The 18328-nt window shown below is 49.9% G+C and overlaps 1 protein-coding gene across 4 annotated transcripts in view; it reads left to right on the top strand.

Moving 5' to 3' along the window:
* The window catches only part of PPCDC (phosphopantothenoylcysteine decarboxylase), a 46833-nt gene that overhangs the window by 24750 nt on the left and 3755 nt on the right, over positions 1-18328 (top strand). For all 4 annotated transcript variants that reach the window (XM_054042116.1, XM_054042119.1, XM_054042118.1 and 1 more), the window contains 2 exons: positions 11401-11529; positions 13973-14141. In XM_054042116.1, coding sequence (XP_053898091.1) covers positions 11401-11529; positions 13973-14141 — 298 coding nt within the window. The remainder of the gene's footprint in view (positions 1-11400; positions 11530-13972; positions 14142-18328) is intronic.

Genomic DNA, 18328 nt, shown 5'->3' with positions numbered 1-18328 from the left:
GGTAGAAGGCCTGCGGTAGTCCTGGCAACTCCTCTGTGGTGTGGTCTGGTCAGCATGCGGCTCTGGCCAGTCCTCAACTCCCCATGGGCCTGCAGCAGTCTCCCAGTTTGGGAGCAAGCAAGAGGCATCTGGCTCCTCTGGTGGCTGCAGCCCAACTGAGTGCCCAGACCCACCTTTTATACTTCCTGTCCCGCCCACTGACTTCTGGCGGGAGGGGTGAGCATGCTCTGGTTCCGCCCACTAGGGCTCAGTGAGGGGCTCCTCCCCCTCCGGGTCTGTGGGAGGCCACTCCACCTCACTACAATACCCCAGTTTCTCCTTCTGTAAAATGCTTTCCTATATCCCACATGCACTTTTCTACACTGAGGTTGTTTGTACTATGTAGCCATACCAATGTAGTTGCACTGGTGCAAACCCTAGTGATGTAAGTGTCTTGCACCAATCTAAAATGTGGCTTGCACTAGCATAATCTGAACTGGTGCGTGTCACTTTTGACACCAGTGCCCTGTGTCTACATTAGGTGTTTGTTGTGACAACGGTGCAAAACTTTCCAGTATAGACAAGTCCTTAGTTCATTAATGTTTGCAAGGTGCTTTGAGACATCTTCAGACAGAAGCTGCTAGAGAAGGGTCAAGTCATATAATGTGGACGGAAGTCCCATTTCAGGACCTGGACTCTTCTGAGGTGTCTACACTGCAGCTGGGAGTGAGCTTTCCAGCCCGGTTAGACAAACTCATGCTAGTGGGGCTCAAGGTAGCATGCTAATAGTACCTGTGTGGATATGGCAGCTCCTGCAGAGGCTTGGGCTGGGTTTGAGCTGGAGCGTCTAGCCTGAGTCTCTGTCAGAGCCGCAACATCCACGCAGCTATTCTTAGCATGCTAGCTCAAGTCTCGCTAGTGTGAGTCTGTCTACCTTTGCTGGGAGGCTTGCACCCAGCTGCGGTGTAGAACTAACCGTAGTGAGTTAGTGCAGTAGTGTGAGAGAGGGGTGTTTTATCAAAGGTACAATACTTTAGAGGAGATGTTAAACCAAGGCCTTGTCTACACTGGCAAGTTTCTGCGCAGTAAAGCAGCTTTCTGCAGTGTAATTCCCGAGGTGTACGCACTGCCAAGCCACTTAGTGCGCAGAAACTGCGCAGTTGCAGCGCTTTAAAAAAAAAAACACCCCAACGAGAGGCATACAGCTTTCTGTGGCGAGGCTACAACACCACGGTGCCAGTGTAGACACCCTGGCCGATTACAGTGCTGCGATTGGCCTCCGGGGGGGTGTCCCACAATGCCTGTTCTCGCCTCTCTGGCCATCAGTTTGAGCTCTGCTCCCCTGCCCTCAGGTGACCAACTGTGATCCCACCCCTTAAATTCCTTGGGAATTTTGGAAGTTCCCTTCCTGTTTGCTTGGTGATGTGCACAGTGGTCTCAGCGCATCTTTCCAGGTGACTATGCCTGCTCCAGGCACCAGGCGATCTTCCGCTTGGAGCAATGCTAAGCTGCTGGAACCCATCAACATTTGGGGAGAGGAGGCTGTCCAGTCCCAGCTGCGCTCCAGCCGTAGGAATTATGATACTTATGGACAGATTTCACGATGCACTATAGAAAGGGGCAATGACTGTGACACATTGCAGTGCAGGGTCAAAGTGAAGGACTGCAGAATGCCTACCACAAGGCGCGGGAGGCAAATCACCACTCCGGTGCTGTGCCCATGAGCTGCTGGTTCTACAAAGAGCTGGACATGATACTTGGTGGCAACTCCACCTCCACTGTGAAGGCCACTGTGGATACTTCGGTGGCTTGTGTGCCAGTCGAGAGTGGACCGAGCCAGGAGGAGGAAATCTTGGATGAGGATGTGGAGTGGGGCGGGGGGACCCAGAGGCAGAGGATGACTCGGAGGTCAGAGATGCATGCAGCCAGGAGCTCTTCTCTACCCTGGAGGAGGCTAGCCAGTCACAGCTATTGGAGCTTGGTGGAGTGCAAACAGGAGAGGAGGCCCCTGGTAAGTGGCTTTGATTTTGGGAATCGCTGGAGCGAGTTGTGGGCAGGAGGGTTGCTGAAAGCAGGCTTGTGTCTGTATGATGCGTGTACCACCACATGCCTTGTCTGAGTGGTGGAATAGGGTGTTGATTGACTCCCGCACTTCACAGGAATCTCCCTCAGAGATCTCCAGGAAATTCTCATGGAGATACAGGGCAATCCTCTGCCACAGGTTCTTTGACAGAGCTGCTTTGTTTCTTGCCTCATTAAGGGTAACTTTTCCGCGCCGCTCTGCTGTCACTGGGGCGGGACCATTGCTGCACACTGGCGAGCCGCATAAGGGCAGGGTGGAAGCCACAGTCTTGGAGAAGACCCTCCCTTGATTCCCTGCTCACCCTCAGCAGCGAGATATCTTCCATAATGAACACAGCTTGTGGAAAATGTGGGGATAGGAATTGCCACACGCTTCTCCAATGACAGGGCAGCTCTCATTCTCGTGTCCTTGCACCGCAGGGCTGGGGCGAGCTCATCACACAGTCCCGTGAATGTGGCTTTCCTCATCCGAAAGTTCTGCAGCCACTGTTTGTCATCCCAGACGTGTATCACAATGTGATCCCACCACTCAGTGCTTGTGGCATTCATGGATGTGCTGACCACAGTGGAACGCCACTTTTGGGCTTAGGAAACAAGCAATCTCGTGTTGTAGCTACTACGCGTGGCGAGATCAATGTCATCTTGCCTTTGTAGTTTAAGGAATAACTCCACTACCACTCGGGATGTGTTAGTGAGAGCGAGCAGCATATTGGTCAACAGTGCAGGATCCTGCAGACCGAAGAGGCAGAGCACGCAGTACACAAACCGTTGAAAGATGGTGCCAAATGCAGACAGAAGCCCAGAGATTGCTGGGATGCAAAGCAATGCATCCCGGGGCATTGGGAGAGGACCCAGGATGCCCCGGTACCCCCTCTGCAGTCCCATAACTCTTAGCGGCAGAAGAGGAAGAGATGATCTGTGGGATAGCTGCTCAGACTGCACCATTCTGAATACCGCTGCAAGTGCCACAAGTGTGAACACGCTATTGTGCAGGCAGCTGACAGTGTGAACACACAACAGCGCTTTCCCTTCAGCGAGGGATAGCTCAGTGGTTTGAGCATTGGCCTGCTAAACCCAGGGTTATGAGTTCAATCCTTAAGGGGGCCATTTAGGGATCTGGGGCAAAAATCTGTCAGGGATGGTACTTGGTCCTGCTGTGAAGGCAGGGGACTGGACTCGATGACCTTTCCAGTCCTACACTTTTATGATTCTATGAAATTGATTCCCGACTGACCGGTAGCTGTCTGGCGTTGCAAGCTTCCAGAGGGCTATTGCCACTCACTTGTGAACTGCGAGGGCTGCTCTCATCTTGGTATTCTTGCGCTTCAGGGCAGGGGAAAGCAAGTCACAAAGTTCCATGAAAGTGCCCTTATGCATGCGAAAGTTTCGCAGCCACTGGGAATCATCCCAGACCTGCAACACTATGCGGTCCCACCAGTCTGTGCTTGTTTCCCAGGCCCAGAATCGGCGTTCCATAGCATGAACTTGCCCCATTACCACCATGATGTCCAAATTGCCAGGGCCCGTGCTTTGAGAGAAGTCTGTGTCCATGTCCTCATCACTCTCGTCACCGCGCTGCCATCGTCTCCTCACCCACTTTTGCAGGTTCTGGTTCTGCACATACTGCATGATAATGCGCGAGGTGTTTACAGTGCTCATAATTGCCGCTGTGATCTGAGTGGGCTGCATGCTTGCTGTGGTATGGCGTCTGCAGGAGAGCAGAGTGGCAGCGGAAGCGTGACGATGGTTTGCAGCGCTACTGCACCGTCTGCTGCCAGCAGCCCCCAGGACATAACAGCGGCTGCTGAGCTGAGCGGGCTGCGTGCTTGCCGTGGTATGTCGTCTGCATGGAAAAAAGGTGCAAAACGATTGTCTGCCGTTGCTCTCATGGAGGGAGGGGTGACTGACGACATGTATCCAAAACCACCCGCGACAATGTTTTTGCCCCATCAGGCAGTGAGAGCTCAACTCAGAATTCCAGTGGGTGGCGGAGACTGCGGGAACTGTGGGATAGCTACGCACAGTGCAATGCTCCGAAAGTCGACGCTAGCCTCGGTACTGTGGATGCACTCTGTCGAGTTAATGCGCTTAGTGGGGACACACACAATCGACTGTGTAAAATCGCTTCCTAAAAAATCGACTTCTATAAATTCAACCTAATTTCATAGTGTAGACATACCCTGAATGAGTACAAGAAGACCTGCTCATCACCATGTGAGCAGTCCTCTGTTTTTGCACCCACGAGCATATGTTGCTTTCCTTCATAGAAAGGCATGTTAGTGGGAATGAACAGAAAGCTTTCCAGTTATTTCAGAGATCATTGTGGTGCATTGGCAGAGCTCTGTTGGGGACCAGGTCTGGAATAGCAGGGGGGCTGCTGGTCAGAATTGAGGTGCATTGGCTGTGCCGTATGGGCTTGCAGTACTGAAATACCAGGGAATGCTGCAGATCAGGATTAAGATACATTGGCAGAGCTGGGCAAGGGGTGTTGCAGGTCAGGATTGAGGTGCATTGACAGAGCTGTGTGAGGGTATGTCTACACTACGAAATTAGGTCAAATTTATAGAAGTTAGTTGTTTAGAAATAGTTTTTATAAAGTCGATTGTGTGTGTCCCCACACAAAATGCTCTAAGTGTGCATTAAGTTGGCGGACTGCGTCCACAGTACCGAGGCTAGCGTTGACTTCTGGAGCGTTGCGCTGTGGGTAGCTATCCCACAGTTCCTGCAGTCTCCGCCGCCCATTGGAATTCTGGGTTGAGATCCCAATGCCTAAAAACAGTGTCGTGGGTGATTCTGGATACATGTCGTCAGGCCCCCACTCCCTCCCTCTGTGAAGGCAACGGCAGACAATCGTTTCGCGTATTTTTTCAGCCCAGACGCCATAGCACTGGGATCATGGAGCCCACTCAGATCACCATGGCAATTATGAGCACTATAACCAATAGGCGCATTATCCTGGAGTATATGCAGAACCAGAACCTGCCAAAGCAAAGCCAGGCGAGGAGGCGACGACAGCGCAGTGACGAGAGTGATGAGGAAATAGACATGGACATAGACTTCTCACAAACTACAGGCCCCTGCAATGTGCACATCATGGTGTTAATGGGGCAGGTTCATGCTGGGGAATGCCAATTCTGGGCCTGGGAAACAAGCACAGACTGGTGGGACCGCATAGTGTTGCAGGTCTGGGATGATTCCCAGTGGCTGCAAAACTTTCACATGCGTAAGGGCCCTTTCATGGAACTTTGTGAGTTGCTTTCCCCTCCCCTGAAGTGCCAGAATACCAAGATGAGAGCAGCCCTCACAGTTGAGAAGCGAGTGGCGATAGCCCTGTGGAAGCTTGCAACGCCAGATAGCTACCGGTCAGTCGGGCATCAGTTTGGAGTGGGCAAATCTACTGTGGGGGCTGCTGTGATCCAAGTAGCCAACGCAATCAAAGAGCTGCTGATATCAAGGGTAGTGACTCTGGGAAACGTGCAGGTCATAGTGGATGGCTTTGCTGCAATGGGATTCCCTAACTGTGGTGGGGTGATAGATGGAACCCCTATACCTATCTTGTCACCGGAGCACCAAGCCAGCGAGTACATAAACCGAAAGGAGTACTTTTCAATGCTGCTACAAGCACTGGTGGATAAGAAGGGACATTTGACCAACGTCAACGTGGGATTGCCGGGAAAGGTACATGATGCTCACGTCTTCAGGAACTCTGGTCTGTTTCAAAAGCTGCAGGAAGGGACTTTCTTCCCAGACCAGAAAATAACCGTTGGGGATGTTGAAATGCCTATCGTTATCCTTGGGGACCCAGCCTACCCCTTAATGCCATGGCTCATGAAGCCGTACACAGGCAGCCTGGACAGTAGTCAGGACCTGCTCAACTATAGGCTGAGCAAGTGCAGAATGGTGGTAGAATATGCGTTTAGACGTTTAAAAGCGCGCTGGCGCAGTTTACTGACTCGGATAGACCTCAGTGAAACTAATATTCCCATTGTTGTTATTGCTTGCTGTGCACGCCACAATATCTGTGGGAGTAAGGGGGAGACATTTATGGCGGGGTGAGAGGTTGAGGCAAATCGCCTGTCCGCTGAGTACACGCAGCCAGACACCAGGGCGGTTAGCAGAGCACAGCAGGGGACGGTGCGCAGCAGAGAAGCTTTGAAAAACAGTTTCATGACTGGCCAGGCTAGGGTGTGAAAGTTCTGTTTGTTTCTCCTTGATGAACCCCCTCCCCCCCCAGTTCACTCTGTAAGCTAGACACCCTCCCCCCCTTCGATCACCGCTTGTAGAGGCAATAAAGTCATTGTTACTTCACATTCATGCATTCTTTATTAATTCATCACACAAATAGGGGGATAACTGCCAAGGTAGCCCGGGAGGGGTGAGGGAGGAGGGAAGCGCCAGGTGGGGTGGGGGAGGAGGGAAGGACTAGGACACACTGCACTTTAAAACTTATTGAAGGCCAGCCTTCTGTTGCTTGGGCAATCCTCTGGGGTGAAGTGACTGGGTGGCCGGAGGCCCCCCTTCCGCGTTCTTGGGCGTCTGGGTGAGGAGGCTATGGAACTTGGGGAGGAGGGCTGTTGGTTACACAGGGGCTGTAGTGGTGGTCTGTGCTCCTGCTGCCTTTCCTGCAGCTCAACCATATGCTGGAGCATATCAGTTTGATGCTCCAGCAGCCGGAGCATCGACTCTTGCCTTCTGTCACAAGCTGACGCCACTTACTCTCTTCAGCCCGCCATTCAGCCCGCCACCTCTCTTCGCGTTCATATTGTGCTTTCCTGCTCTCTGACATTGTCTGCCTCCACGCATTCTGCTGTGCTCTGTCAGCATGGGAGGACATCTGGAGTTCCGAGAACATCTCATCCCGAGTGCGTTTTTTCGCCTTCTAATCTTTCCTAGCCTCTGTGAAGGAGAAGCATTTGCAGCTGGTGGGGGAAAAGGGAGAATTGGTAGTTAAAAAGATACATTTTAGATAACAATAGGATCACTCTTTCCCGTTAAACCTTGCTGTTCACATTACACAGCACATGTGTTTTCGTTACAAGGTCGCATTTTGCCTCTTATTTATATTGAGGGCCTGCCGGTTTGGTGTGAGAGATCACTCACGCAGTGCCAGGCAACAGAATTTGGCTTGCAGGCAGCCATGGTAAGCCACAGTCTTTTGGCTTCTTTAACCTTCTTAACATGTGGGAATGGTTTAAAACACCAGCGCCCTCATTTCCCATACCAAGCGGCCATTGGGTTGACCATTTAAAATTGGTTTTCAATTTAAAAGGAGAGACTGCGGTTTGCGGGTTAGCGTGCAGCACAAACCCAAATACCCCCTCCCACACACACACACGCAATTCTCTGGGATGATCACTTCACCCCTCCCCCCATCGCGTGGCTAACAGCCGGGAACGTTTCTGTTCAGTTACACAGCCAAACAGCCGAGCAGGAACGGGCACCTCTGAATGTCCCCTTAATAAAAGCACCCTATTTCAACCAGGTGACCATGAATGATGTCACTCTCCTGAGGATAACACAGAGATAAAGAATGGATGTTGTCTGAATGCCAGCAAACACCGGGACCATACGCTGCCATGCTTTGTTATGCAATGATTCCAGACTATGTGCTACTGGCCTGGCCTGGCGTGGTAAAGTGGCCTACCATGGCTGACGGAATAAGGCTGCACTGCCCAGAAACCTTTTGCAAAGGCTTTGGGAGTACATCCAGAAGAGCTTTATGGAGATGTCCCTGGAGGATTTCCGCTCCATCCCCAGACACGTTAACAGACTTTTCCAGTAGCTGTACTGGCCGCGAATGCCAGGGCAAATGAATCATTAAACATGCTTGCTTTTTAACCTTGTATAATATTTACAAAGGTACACTCACCAGAGGTCCCATGTCTGCCCTCAGGTCCGGGAGCACGCCTTGGGTGGGTTCGGGGGTTACTGGCTCCAGGTCCAGGGTGAAAAACGTATCCTGGCTGTTGGGGAAACTGGTTTCTCCGCTTCCCTGCTGTGAGTTATCTTCAAGCTCTTCATCATCATCTTCCTCGTCCCCAAAACCCGCTTCCATGTTGCGTGATTCTCAATTGATGGAGTCAAAGCATGGGATTGGGGTAGTGGTGGCTGCACCCCCTAGCATGTCATGCAGTGTAGAAGCAGCATGTCTGCGGCTCTGCTCTGGACCTTCCGCTTGCCTCTCTGGTTTTGTGGTAGCTCCTTAATTTTCATGCGGCACTGCTGTGCGTCCCTGTTATGGCCTCTGTCCTTCATGCCCTTTGAGACTTTTTCTAATGTTTTGGCATTTCGTTTACTGCTACGGAGTTCAGCTAGCACGGATTCATCTCCCCATATTGCGAGCAGATCCCGTACTCCCGTTCGGTCCATGCTGGAGCTCTTTTGCAATCCTGGGACTACATCATGGTCACCTCTGCTGATGAGATCTGCACTCACCTGCACCTTGCCATGGTGGCCAAACAGGAAATGAGATTTAAAAGTTTGTGGGCCTTTTCCTGTCTACCTGGCCAGTGCATCTGAGTTGAGAGCGCTGTCCAGAGCGGTCACAATGGAGCACTGTGGGATAGCTCCTGGAGGCCAATACCGTTGAATTGCGTCCACACAACCCCAGAATTGACCCAGCAAGGCCAATTTCAGTGCTAATCCCCTCGTCGGAGGTGGAGTAAAGAAATCGATTTAAAGAGCCCTTTAAGTCGAAAAAAAGGGCTTCATCGTGTGGACGGGTCCAGGCTTAAATCGAGGTAACGTTGCTAAATTCGACCTACAATCGTAGTGTAGACCAGGGCTGAGAGGAGCCTGCGTATCTCCTGCTTGCATTGTACCTGGCTCCAGAAGAGTTAAATACAAAAAGTTATTTTAAAAAGAAGGCGAGACTCTTTAATGTACTTAAAAACTAAAAAGAGAGTGAAGGCCCTACTTTGGGAAGGGTGGGGAGCACTAGTTATTCCGGATGCTGCCTCTCTGTTGTGGTTGTGTGTGACTCATAGAGTGAGCAGTTTGTGGCCCTGATGCACACCTCTCAGTGGCCTGTGGTTGTGCCTGGCCTCTGGAGGTAAGACATCTCATCTCATTTGCTGCTTCTCTTGACATTTTACCAGCTCAGATGCTCCATCAAGGTCAGAGTGACAGATATAGCAATTTCCTGCAATATCCAGGACAAACCTGATTGGATTAAGTTAAACCTTTTTGAATTAATGTATGTTTACAGTCTATTGTATTTAAAATGTGAAGTTTGTGTGTTATTGTGGGTTTGTATGTAACGTCTTCTGGGGGAGACCTGGCCAGTGTAAACCTTGGGAAGTGTTATGAGCTTCAGAGGAATATTTTAAGCAATGTTCCAGACAAACAAATATAAGTGGGGTTCTAGAAAATACCTGCAGATTGGTAAATGCAAATGACCACTTCCAGCTGTGTAGAGACCCAGCCTTTTGAAGCTTCATCCCGAGGAGGGGACCATTGTCTGGCTACTTAAGTATTCATGGTCTCTGCAGATCAAAGACCAAACTGTGTAAAGGGTGACTCTCGGATTCAGGGTGAGCTTGTTCTGAACTAACAGTTGATATGAACTTGTGTCACGGAGTGTGGGGAAGTCAGGGCCCTGCACCCCTCTTCCTGCGATTCACCATGACTCTCAGCCAGCCAGTAAAACAGAAGGTTTATTAGATGACAGGAACACAGTCCCAAGCAGAGCTTGTAGGTACAACCAGGACCCTCAGTCAAGTCCTTCTGGGGGTGGGGTTTAGGGAGCTTAGACCCCAGCTTTGGGGTTCCCTGCGTTTCTCCTTCCAACCCAAAACTGAAAGCAAAAACCCCCTCTACCCGTCTCTCTCCCCCTTCCCCCAGCTCCTCCCCTCCCTTTGTTCAGTTTCCTGGGCAAAGGTGTCACATGGCAGCACCCCCCTCCTGACTCAGGTTACAAGCTCAGGTAACCCTCAAGTAAAATCTTCCCCTGCGATCCCATCCCTAATACAGACAGTCCCAGTTAAACTAGACCACATTCCTGAGTCAGTCCGCCCTCCTCCCTACTGCGTCACAACTTGTGACCACAGAAAACCCCCATGGTGGAGTTTGAAGGACCAATCACATGTCGGAGCCCTTGCTGGAATTGAGGTGATCTCCGGTAAGCTGATTAGTATGCCACACGTGTAGTTTCTTTTACTTTTTTAATATGTTTTCTCTGTAGTGCTTTCACCTTAAGAATAAATGTGCTTGCTTAGGACAAGCTGTTTTGTAATTTATACCTATCGGCAATTACACTGTTTATTGCCTCTGAGGCAAAGGCAAAGCAGGCTAGCTTAGGCAGTCTGACTTGCTGGGGAACTCACAGCGTAGGAAGAGAGCTGTGCAATCTGGAAAAACCCCGGTTAGGAGGGAGAGAGACATGTGTCTCCATCCAAGAGAGGTGGTGGCTGGGGATCTGGAAGCCTGAGAGTGGGTTTCCTTTGCTCAATCATAGAGGGGGAATACAGGGGCAGTTGCACTGAACTGTGACCTATACACCTTCCCCCAGATACTTCCTAGGAACCCCACCTAACTTTGTTTAAAATAGTCCTTTGAAGTTCACAACACTTCCCAAGGTTTACAAGTCTTCACCCTAGTGAATCCCACAATAATACATACATTTTGTGGTTTTAATACAGTGGGCTCCAAAGATACTTAAACTTGCTGAATTAAGTTAAACCTTATTGAATTAAGGTTTGCCCAGGATATTGCAGGAAATCACCATGTCTGTCACAAAGAGAATTTCCAGGGCAGCATAAACCTTCTGGGTAAACCAGAATGATCAGAGTTACAAAGGATGGAGCGAGAAAGGCCTAGCTGGCCTCATCTAGTCTATTCTATGGAGTTTTGACCGGGGTTGTTCAATGCAGCGTAGTCACCAGGGTAAAATTTTCAGGAAGCTTTTCTAACGGTTCCTGAGATTCACAGATGCCCTGTGGTGAATGGGATGGGGAAGCCTGTGCTGGCATGCAGGGTGATGTAGATGTCTGACATGTAGATTGAGTGCTCTCTGAAGCAGAGTCTATTTCCTTGATGTTTGTCTGTACAGTGCCTAGCACAATGGGGCTCTGATCTTTGATTGGAGTTTCTAGGTGCTACCACAATATAAATAGTAACTATAGGAAGAGTGAAGCAAGAGAAGGGTTAAATATGAAGCAGCAGCAGCACTGCTGTCTCAGAGCCCCATTATGATTGGGCCTTGCTCCGTGTGGATGTTACTCTTTCCCCGTGGTTTGACATGGCATTTATGCATGTGGGGTTGGTACAGTGTCAAGTGTTCTGTGTATGAGTTAGTGTCTCAGGAGGGTTCAGTGATCCAGCCTCTTCTGTTGTCTGCAGCTGTGGAAAGGGCGTACAGACCCAGTCCTCCACATCGACCTGAGGCGCTGGGCCGACCTGATGCTAGTGGCTCCTCTTGATGCAAATACACTGGCAAAAATAGCAAATGGCATCTGTGACAACTTACTGGTGAGTTACTGTCCGCATCTGGGCCATTAGTTGCCCTGAATACTGGCTGAGGACATCTTTCACGCTCTTTTTCCTCATCCCTCTATTTTTTCCACTGTGCCTCTATTCTGTTTTCCTTTTCATGCAAGCTCTTTGGGGCAGGCACTATGTTGTTCTGTGTTTGTATAGCGCCTAGTGAAATGGAGCCTGGATCCATGACTAAGGCTTCTAGGCATTAAAATATTACTACTACTAATAATAATAAATAATGCCTGCTCTTTCCCCTGGCTCCCTCCTTATACCTCTCTCTCTCTTCCTCTTCACATCCTTCTTCATCTCCCTGGCTCTTCTCTCATGATGTTCACCTGCTATCCCTTTCCTTATATTTCCTCCTCCTCCTTTTCCTGATGCATGATTCTTCTTCCTCTCCTGCACCTTAAAGCCTCTCCATCTCTCTGTCTCTCTCTATCTCACACACACACTTTCTCACTCTCCAGTTCCTCTTCCTTTCTGTGTTTTAGATGCAGTATAGAAAGACACCTGTGAGATCAGATAAGTTTGTTTACTTCCTGCTAGTCCTCACTCCCTCACCTAAAAGCATAACATGGACATCCACCCACCCACACTCACAGATTTATCTTCCAGTTTCAGCCAGAGGTCTTTTTGGGGGCAATGCCGTTTTCTGGTACCTCAGGTAGCTTGGGGTGAGTGGAAGAAGGGAGTCAGCTCCTGTATTTGGGTAAGACAGACTACCCAAGAGCCCCCTGTACACCCAAGTGCTTTGGGACCAGAGATTGGTGCTCTTTAGATAGGGAAGGTCACAGAATTTTAGACACCTAAGGAATCTTCAAAGAGAATGCAAATCTGCACATACAGCGCTGGCGTAAACCAGTTCAGTGCCCCTCAAAAATGAGTTGAGGGTGGGTTGGGATGTAGGCACATAAAATCTCAAAAGGAAATTTGTGTGGACAGGTGCCATTCAGGTCAAGAAACTCTGAATGGCTGAACCCCAGTGCTAAGGAAAACCACAGTGCTTGTAAATGAGTAAAATACAGCTGGAGTGACAGGCTTCACCTATGATTGTCTAGAATGTCTCTAGAAGTGTCGGCTTAGCAGGAGGAGCATTACCCTGTTGCCTGCGTCCTTAATCCATACGCATTCTGCAAGGTTAATTTCTACGTTAGTTGCATTCCTTAAGGATGTCCCTATCTCGGAAATCTGCAGAGCAGCGACTTGGGCCTCTGCCCATGCTTTCGCAGAATATTATGCTATCACTGGAGATTCGGCCTCTGATTCCATCTTCGACTCCACACTACTTTCTATAGTAACAGACGCCACTCCGAAGCCTTGGCCCTCCATGGGGGATACTGCTGTAAAGTGACCTGCAGTGGAGCACCCATAGGGGCACTACTTGAAGAAGAAGTGGTAGTTACTCACTTTGTGCAGTAACAATGGTTCTTTGAGATGTGCCCCCCTGTTGGTGCTCCACAACCCGCCTTCCTTCCCTCTAGCGTTCTCCATAAGGGGATTTGCGGTAGAGAAGGACCTGAGGGGGTTCGCCTGCGCAGTACTAGATAGCCTCTAGGCAGACCACGAGGGAGGGAGGGTGCATGTGTGGGTTGAATGGACACTGCTACCTAAAATCTCCGATTAGAGGAGCAGGGGCGCAGATACACCTATAGTGGACCAACCTTGGGACACACATCTCGAAGAACCATCGTTACTGCACAAGGTGAGTAACTTCCTCTTGTCCTTTTTTGTCTTTAGAATGCTGTAGCAAACCCTATCTGCCTATCTGACAAGATAATATCTTGCTGGTTCAAGAAGCCAGACAGAGAACTGACTGCGCCCTCTATTAATGATCTGCAAACTCTGTCACTGTAGATTCTGATGTAATGTTTAGGAGCTGTTTGATGGCTGGGAAGCTGAGGGCTTGTTTTGAAATAGGTCAGACATGTTTCTTCTACTTGATGCTAGTTACATCCATGGAAGATGGGATGCTTCTTTTGATGGCAAAAGTGGCATATCTAGTCGACACGGCACTTAGGCAAAATGACTGTACACCTGACTTCTCTCAAATACGGTCTAGAGAGTTCTACAGAATGGTTTGTGGTCATCCTTAGCTTTACTGTGGAGGTGCAGGCCAAAGAGACTGTCAGCTGGATCTGAGTGGGCTGCTCACTTGACTCAAGAAAAGATGGGACTTGCCCTCTTTGTAGCCCTGCCCCCTTTTCCCTATTAGAAATGAGGCTGCTGCAATCTTATGCCATTTAGTGCCAATTCGTTGCAGCCTGGAAGCTGCTGACAAGTTTCCTGTGTGGCTGGGCAAAGTTTGGGTACCCCAGCCCTAATGGTCTTTGGCTTGGCAAAGGGCTTCTGCAGCAGTGTGATAGGAGATGCAAATAGGAAAGGCAAACGCTAGGGTTGGATCTCTTGTTGTCTTTTTTTTTTTTTTTTTTTACAGACCTGTGTCATCCGCGCATGGGATATGACCAAACCCCTGCTGTTCTGCCCTGCTATGAACACAGCCATGTGGGAGCATCCTATTACAGCTCAGCAGCTGGAGCAACTAAAGGACTTTGGCTACACAGAGATCCCTTGTGTGGTGAAGAAGCTGGTGTGTGGGGATGAAGGTCAGTCTTTAGCATGGCCTCTGGCTACTTTCCTATGTGCTTTCTCCCATGATGATCATGGAAATGTTACACTGATGGTGAGACAATCTTCTCACCCTGTGAACTTCAGTGTGCTGCGCTGAGGTGAACAAGTACAGTTTGTGCTGTAACCCTCCATTGCCAAAGTTTACAGAAATGTGTTGCAATTGGGTCTCAGACCAGCCTTGAAGAAAATATTTCTTTTCTTGCCAATTTTCAAAATCCATGCAGACACTGTGAAATGCTAGGAATCCAAAGCAGAATTAGGAGTTGGAATTTGGGGTTAGGGGCTTAACTTAGCTTCAATAACTCAAATCAACCTAAGATTTGTAAAGTAAATATTGCCAACTAGTAATCCATGATAAGCACACGAGAGAGAGGAAGGATGGGCCAGTGGTTAGCATGCTATCCTGGGACTTGAGAGACCCAGATTCAATTCTCTGCTCTGCCACAGATTTTCTGTTTGACCTTGGTCTAGTCTCTCTGTGCCCCAGTGGGGATAATAGAGGAGAATAGTACTTCCCTGTCTCACAGGGGAGTTGTGAAGGGATAGATACATTAAAAAATGGAGGCACTCAGATACTATATAGTAATGAGGGCCATATATGGATAGAGAAGGAAAGCTGTTTCCTTGGCATATTTTACAAATGTGTAATCAAGTTATTCATAAAAACAGATCAGCTGTAGCACCTATATAGAATCATGTTTGAACAAGCACATCTGTGTTAATATTTTAATAACTCTGCTGTATAGTTTGATACCAAGCTCTATGGTGTGCATTGACACAGTGCATAGAAATCTGTCTGGAAAATAAGACATGTTTAAAAATAGTCTTTGTGGTTGCTGAGTAGGGGTTGGCTTTCACACCTCCTGATCTCTCAAGTAAATAATGTCAAGTATCAGAGGGGTAGCCGTGTTAGTCTGAATCTGTAAAAAACAGAGAGTCCTGTGGCACCTTTAAGACTAACAGATGTATTGGAGCATAAGCTTTCATGGGTGAATACCCACTTCGTCAGATCCAATACATCTGTTAGTCTTAAAGGTGCCACAGGACTCTCTGTTGCAATTAAATAATGTGCATCTCTAAAAGAGAGGCCTTTTGGAACTTAATACTAATATACATTTATGGCTGGATAAACACATTTGTAAGTTATTTAAATCAGTAAAAACACACTGGGCCATAACCGTTCTGCTAGGGTTCTTATAGCTCGTCACATCAAATTTCTCACATGTTCATGATTACCATAAATGGAAACATCCAAATGAGGTCAAACCACACAATAGACTGGCAAAATGGGAAAAGCCATCTGGATCAACATGCCTTCCCTTTTTTGTCTTTTCCTTTATCTATTTACCTAAGATCCACTATTACCATGTGTGGTGGGGTGTCTGCCCCACCCCCATGCTAGAGGGGGCTGCAGCAGGCCAGTGCGCCTGCGCAGACTGGCAGCCAATAAGAAAAGGGCTTACTGGGGGCCACTCAGAGCCAAGATTGGAGACAGCCAATCACGGCTCAGCTTGGCCCTATTTAAAGGCTGCCCAAGAAGGGCACAGACAGTCTGGCGCAGACCTTCAACAGGGGAAGGTCTGTCTCCAGAGCTGGCAGACTAGCACCGTGGACAGCGCAGTGCTGGCCAGGCTCGGGAAGCAGAAGGGAGCTCTAGCCCGTAGCCTGCCAGGCTGCAGGCCCTGAAGGGAAGGGCCTAGCGGGTGGAAGGGGCCACAGGGGAAGCGGCCCAGGGAAGTGGACAGACAAGGGGAGAGAAGGAGGACAGCAAGGCTGCCGCTAGAGAGTCCCTGGGCTGGGACCCAGAGTAGAGGGCAAGCCTGGCTCTCTCCTTTCCCTCCTTGCAGTACACCCAGCCATCGGCCGTGGGGAGCAGCCATCACGGACTACGCCAGATCCCTGACCGGAGGGATTAGACTTTGGGGTGTGGTTGGACATAGTGGCTGGGGCGTAGAAAGACTGCTGATCACCTCCCCCCCGGAAGGGGGTGAGGATGGACTAGGGGGCACTGCTGAAGGGCAGTGGCCTGAAATGGATGTTGCCGAGCGGGGAGCAACACGGGTCCAGACACCAGCAGAGAACAGATGACGGACAGGACACTACCAGCAGAGGGCGCTCCACTGGACTGAGCTAATTCCTGAGACGACCAGTGGGAGGCGCTGCTGTGGTGGGTCCCAACCCTGTCACATCATGGTATCTGAGCACCTCGCAATCTTTTATGTATTTATCCTCACACATCCCTGTGAGATGGGACAGTGCTATTATCCGTAATGTAGCGGTGGGGAACTGAGGCACAGAGAGGATCCGTGACTTACCCAAGGTCACACAGGAAGTCTGTGGCAGAGCAGGGAATTGAAGCCAGGTCACCCAAGTGAACACCCTAGCCACTGGACCATCCTTCCTGTATATCCCTCACCATTGATATCTTACATCCATCAAACACCTCCATCTCCAGAAACAGTTGTGATTTTTAGGTCTTGTCCACATTGAAGTTTGCTCTGATCCCAGTGGTTGATGCCAGCAAGGTTAAAACCCATAGAGTAGCAAAAGAAAGCTGCAATTTGGACCAGTCAGTGTTTTGCCTGTCTATTCTACAGGTTTGTGTTGGTGCAGTTACACTGATAACAGGCCACTGATGACTGGAATCGGGACAAAACCTCAGTATTCGCAAGCGCGTCTGCACACAGTCTTTGCTTGAATTACTTTCCCTTGTAATTTCTTTCCCCTAGTAGACCCAAGAAGTCTCTAACTATGTCTACACCCAAATTTTTGGATCTGTAATTCCCAACAGATTCCGCTCCCTCAATGGATGCTGTAATCCGTGCCGATGAGAAAGGGGGGAAGCCGGTAAAAATTACTGGGGCCGGCGGTCTGGAAGGGGGCCCGGGGCCCAGCTTCCCTGGCTCCCCACTTCCCCCCTCGTCGGCCCTGTTTAGCCGGTCCGCCCTTGCTGGGGGGCCCGAAAAAATTTTTTCACCGGGGCCCGAACCCGCTCTCGGTGGCCCTGCCTGTAATATAAACAAAACTCAGATGAGCTGACGTGTTTTTATCACTGTATTGCTTAATCTTTCTGGGACAGTAAGACAGACTGGCCTGCAGCAGCTGGCTCAGGCAAAGTACTTCTTAATGCTTACGCTTTTCATCCTGCTTAACCAGTATTCTGTGTCATGAGCTATCAGTAGAGCCTATCTAGCTAAGCTTTTCATAGTGGTGAAACTGAAGAGTGTTTCTCTTCTGTTTCATGATTATTTTATTTATTTTCTTATTTTGTTTGTGATTATCTCTCAGAGGTGCGTAGGTTTTGTGTTGGGGTGGATTTCACCCTTTATGAATAATTTGTGGGTTCAGGACATACTGCTTACCAAGATTTTGCACAGCTGAACAGTCCAGATATGACTTGCCAAAGGTGAAATGGAAGTAGCTGGGAAAACGCAGACAGGTCTTGGAAATGTTATTTATGGATCATTAAGATGAATAGCTCTGTATGCAGAACTGTAAGGAGCAGAGGTGTTGATAGTGGAAGGCACAATTTAAAGGTTTGTTGGGGGGACCTGACCGCCCCATGCATTGGCTCTGCTGCCCACCCATCGCCCCTTTGCATGCTCTCCTCCTTCTGCCGCCTCCTGCAGCTCTCTCTCTTGTTGTCCCCACCCCCAGCCCTGCTGCTCCTCCATAAATTGCCAGCGGGATGTATCCCGCTCCCAGCAGCTCTATGCAGAGAACCAGCCCCTGATGGGAGCACTCAGAACACCTGCAGCCTGCCCGGCGGACTCCTTCCTTCCCCTCTGCCTCTGGCCAGGACAGCACCCCGGGAAAGCCCAAGACCCTCACGCACAGGGCGTAGCCCAGGAGGAGACGAGCCCTGCATGTGCCAAAGCTGTCCACAGCCCTGTGCAGCGCTGGCATGGGGGAGCCTCTCTGCTGCTCAGATAAGCACTGGAGTGGGGGCTGGGGAGTTGATTTCCAGCCTGTTCCCACCCTGGACTTGCAGACTCCCCAGCAGCCCAGTGGGCAGGGGCTTAGAGCCCTTTTTTCCCCTCCATCACCCTGCTCGGCCCGGGCCCTGGCCCTGGCCCCGGCCCCAGGGAGCATGGAGCTGCTCTGTCCAATAGGCTTTGTGCCCAAAGCAGTAGCCACATGTGGCGCCGCTCCTCCTGCAGGG

The sequence above is a fragment of the Malaclemys terrapin genome, chromosome 10 (assembly GCF_027887155.1).
Source record: "Malaclemys terrapin pileata isolate rMalTer1 chromosome 10, rMalTer1.hap1, whole genome shotgun sequence".
NCBI lineage: Eukaryota > Metazoa > Chordata > Testudines > Emydidae > Malaclemys > Malaclemys terrapin.
Note: the sequence above shows the minus strand (reverse complement) of the source record. Positions and strands in the feature narration are given on the sequence as shown.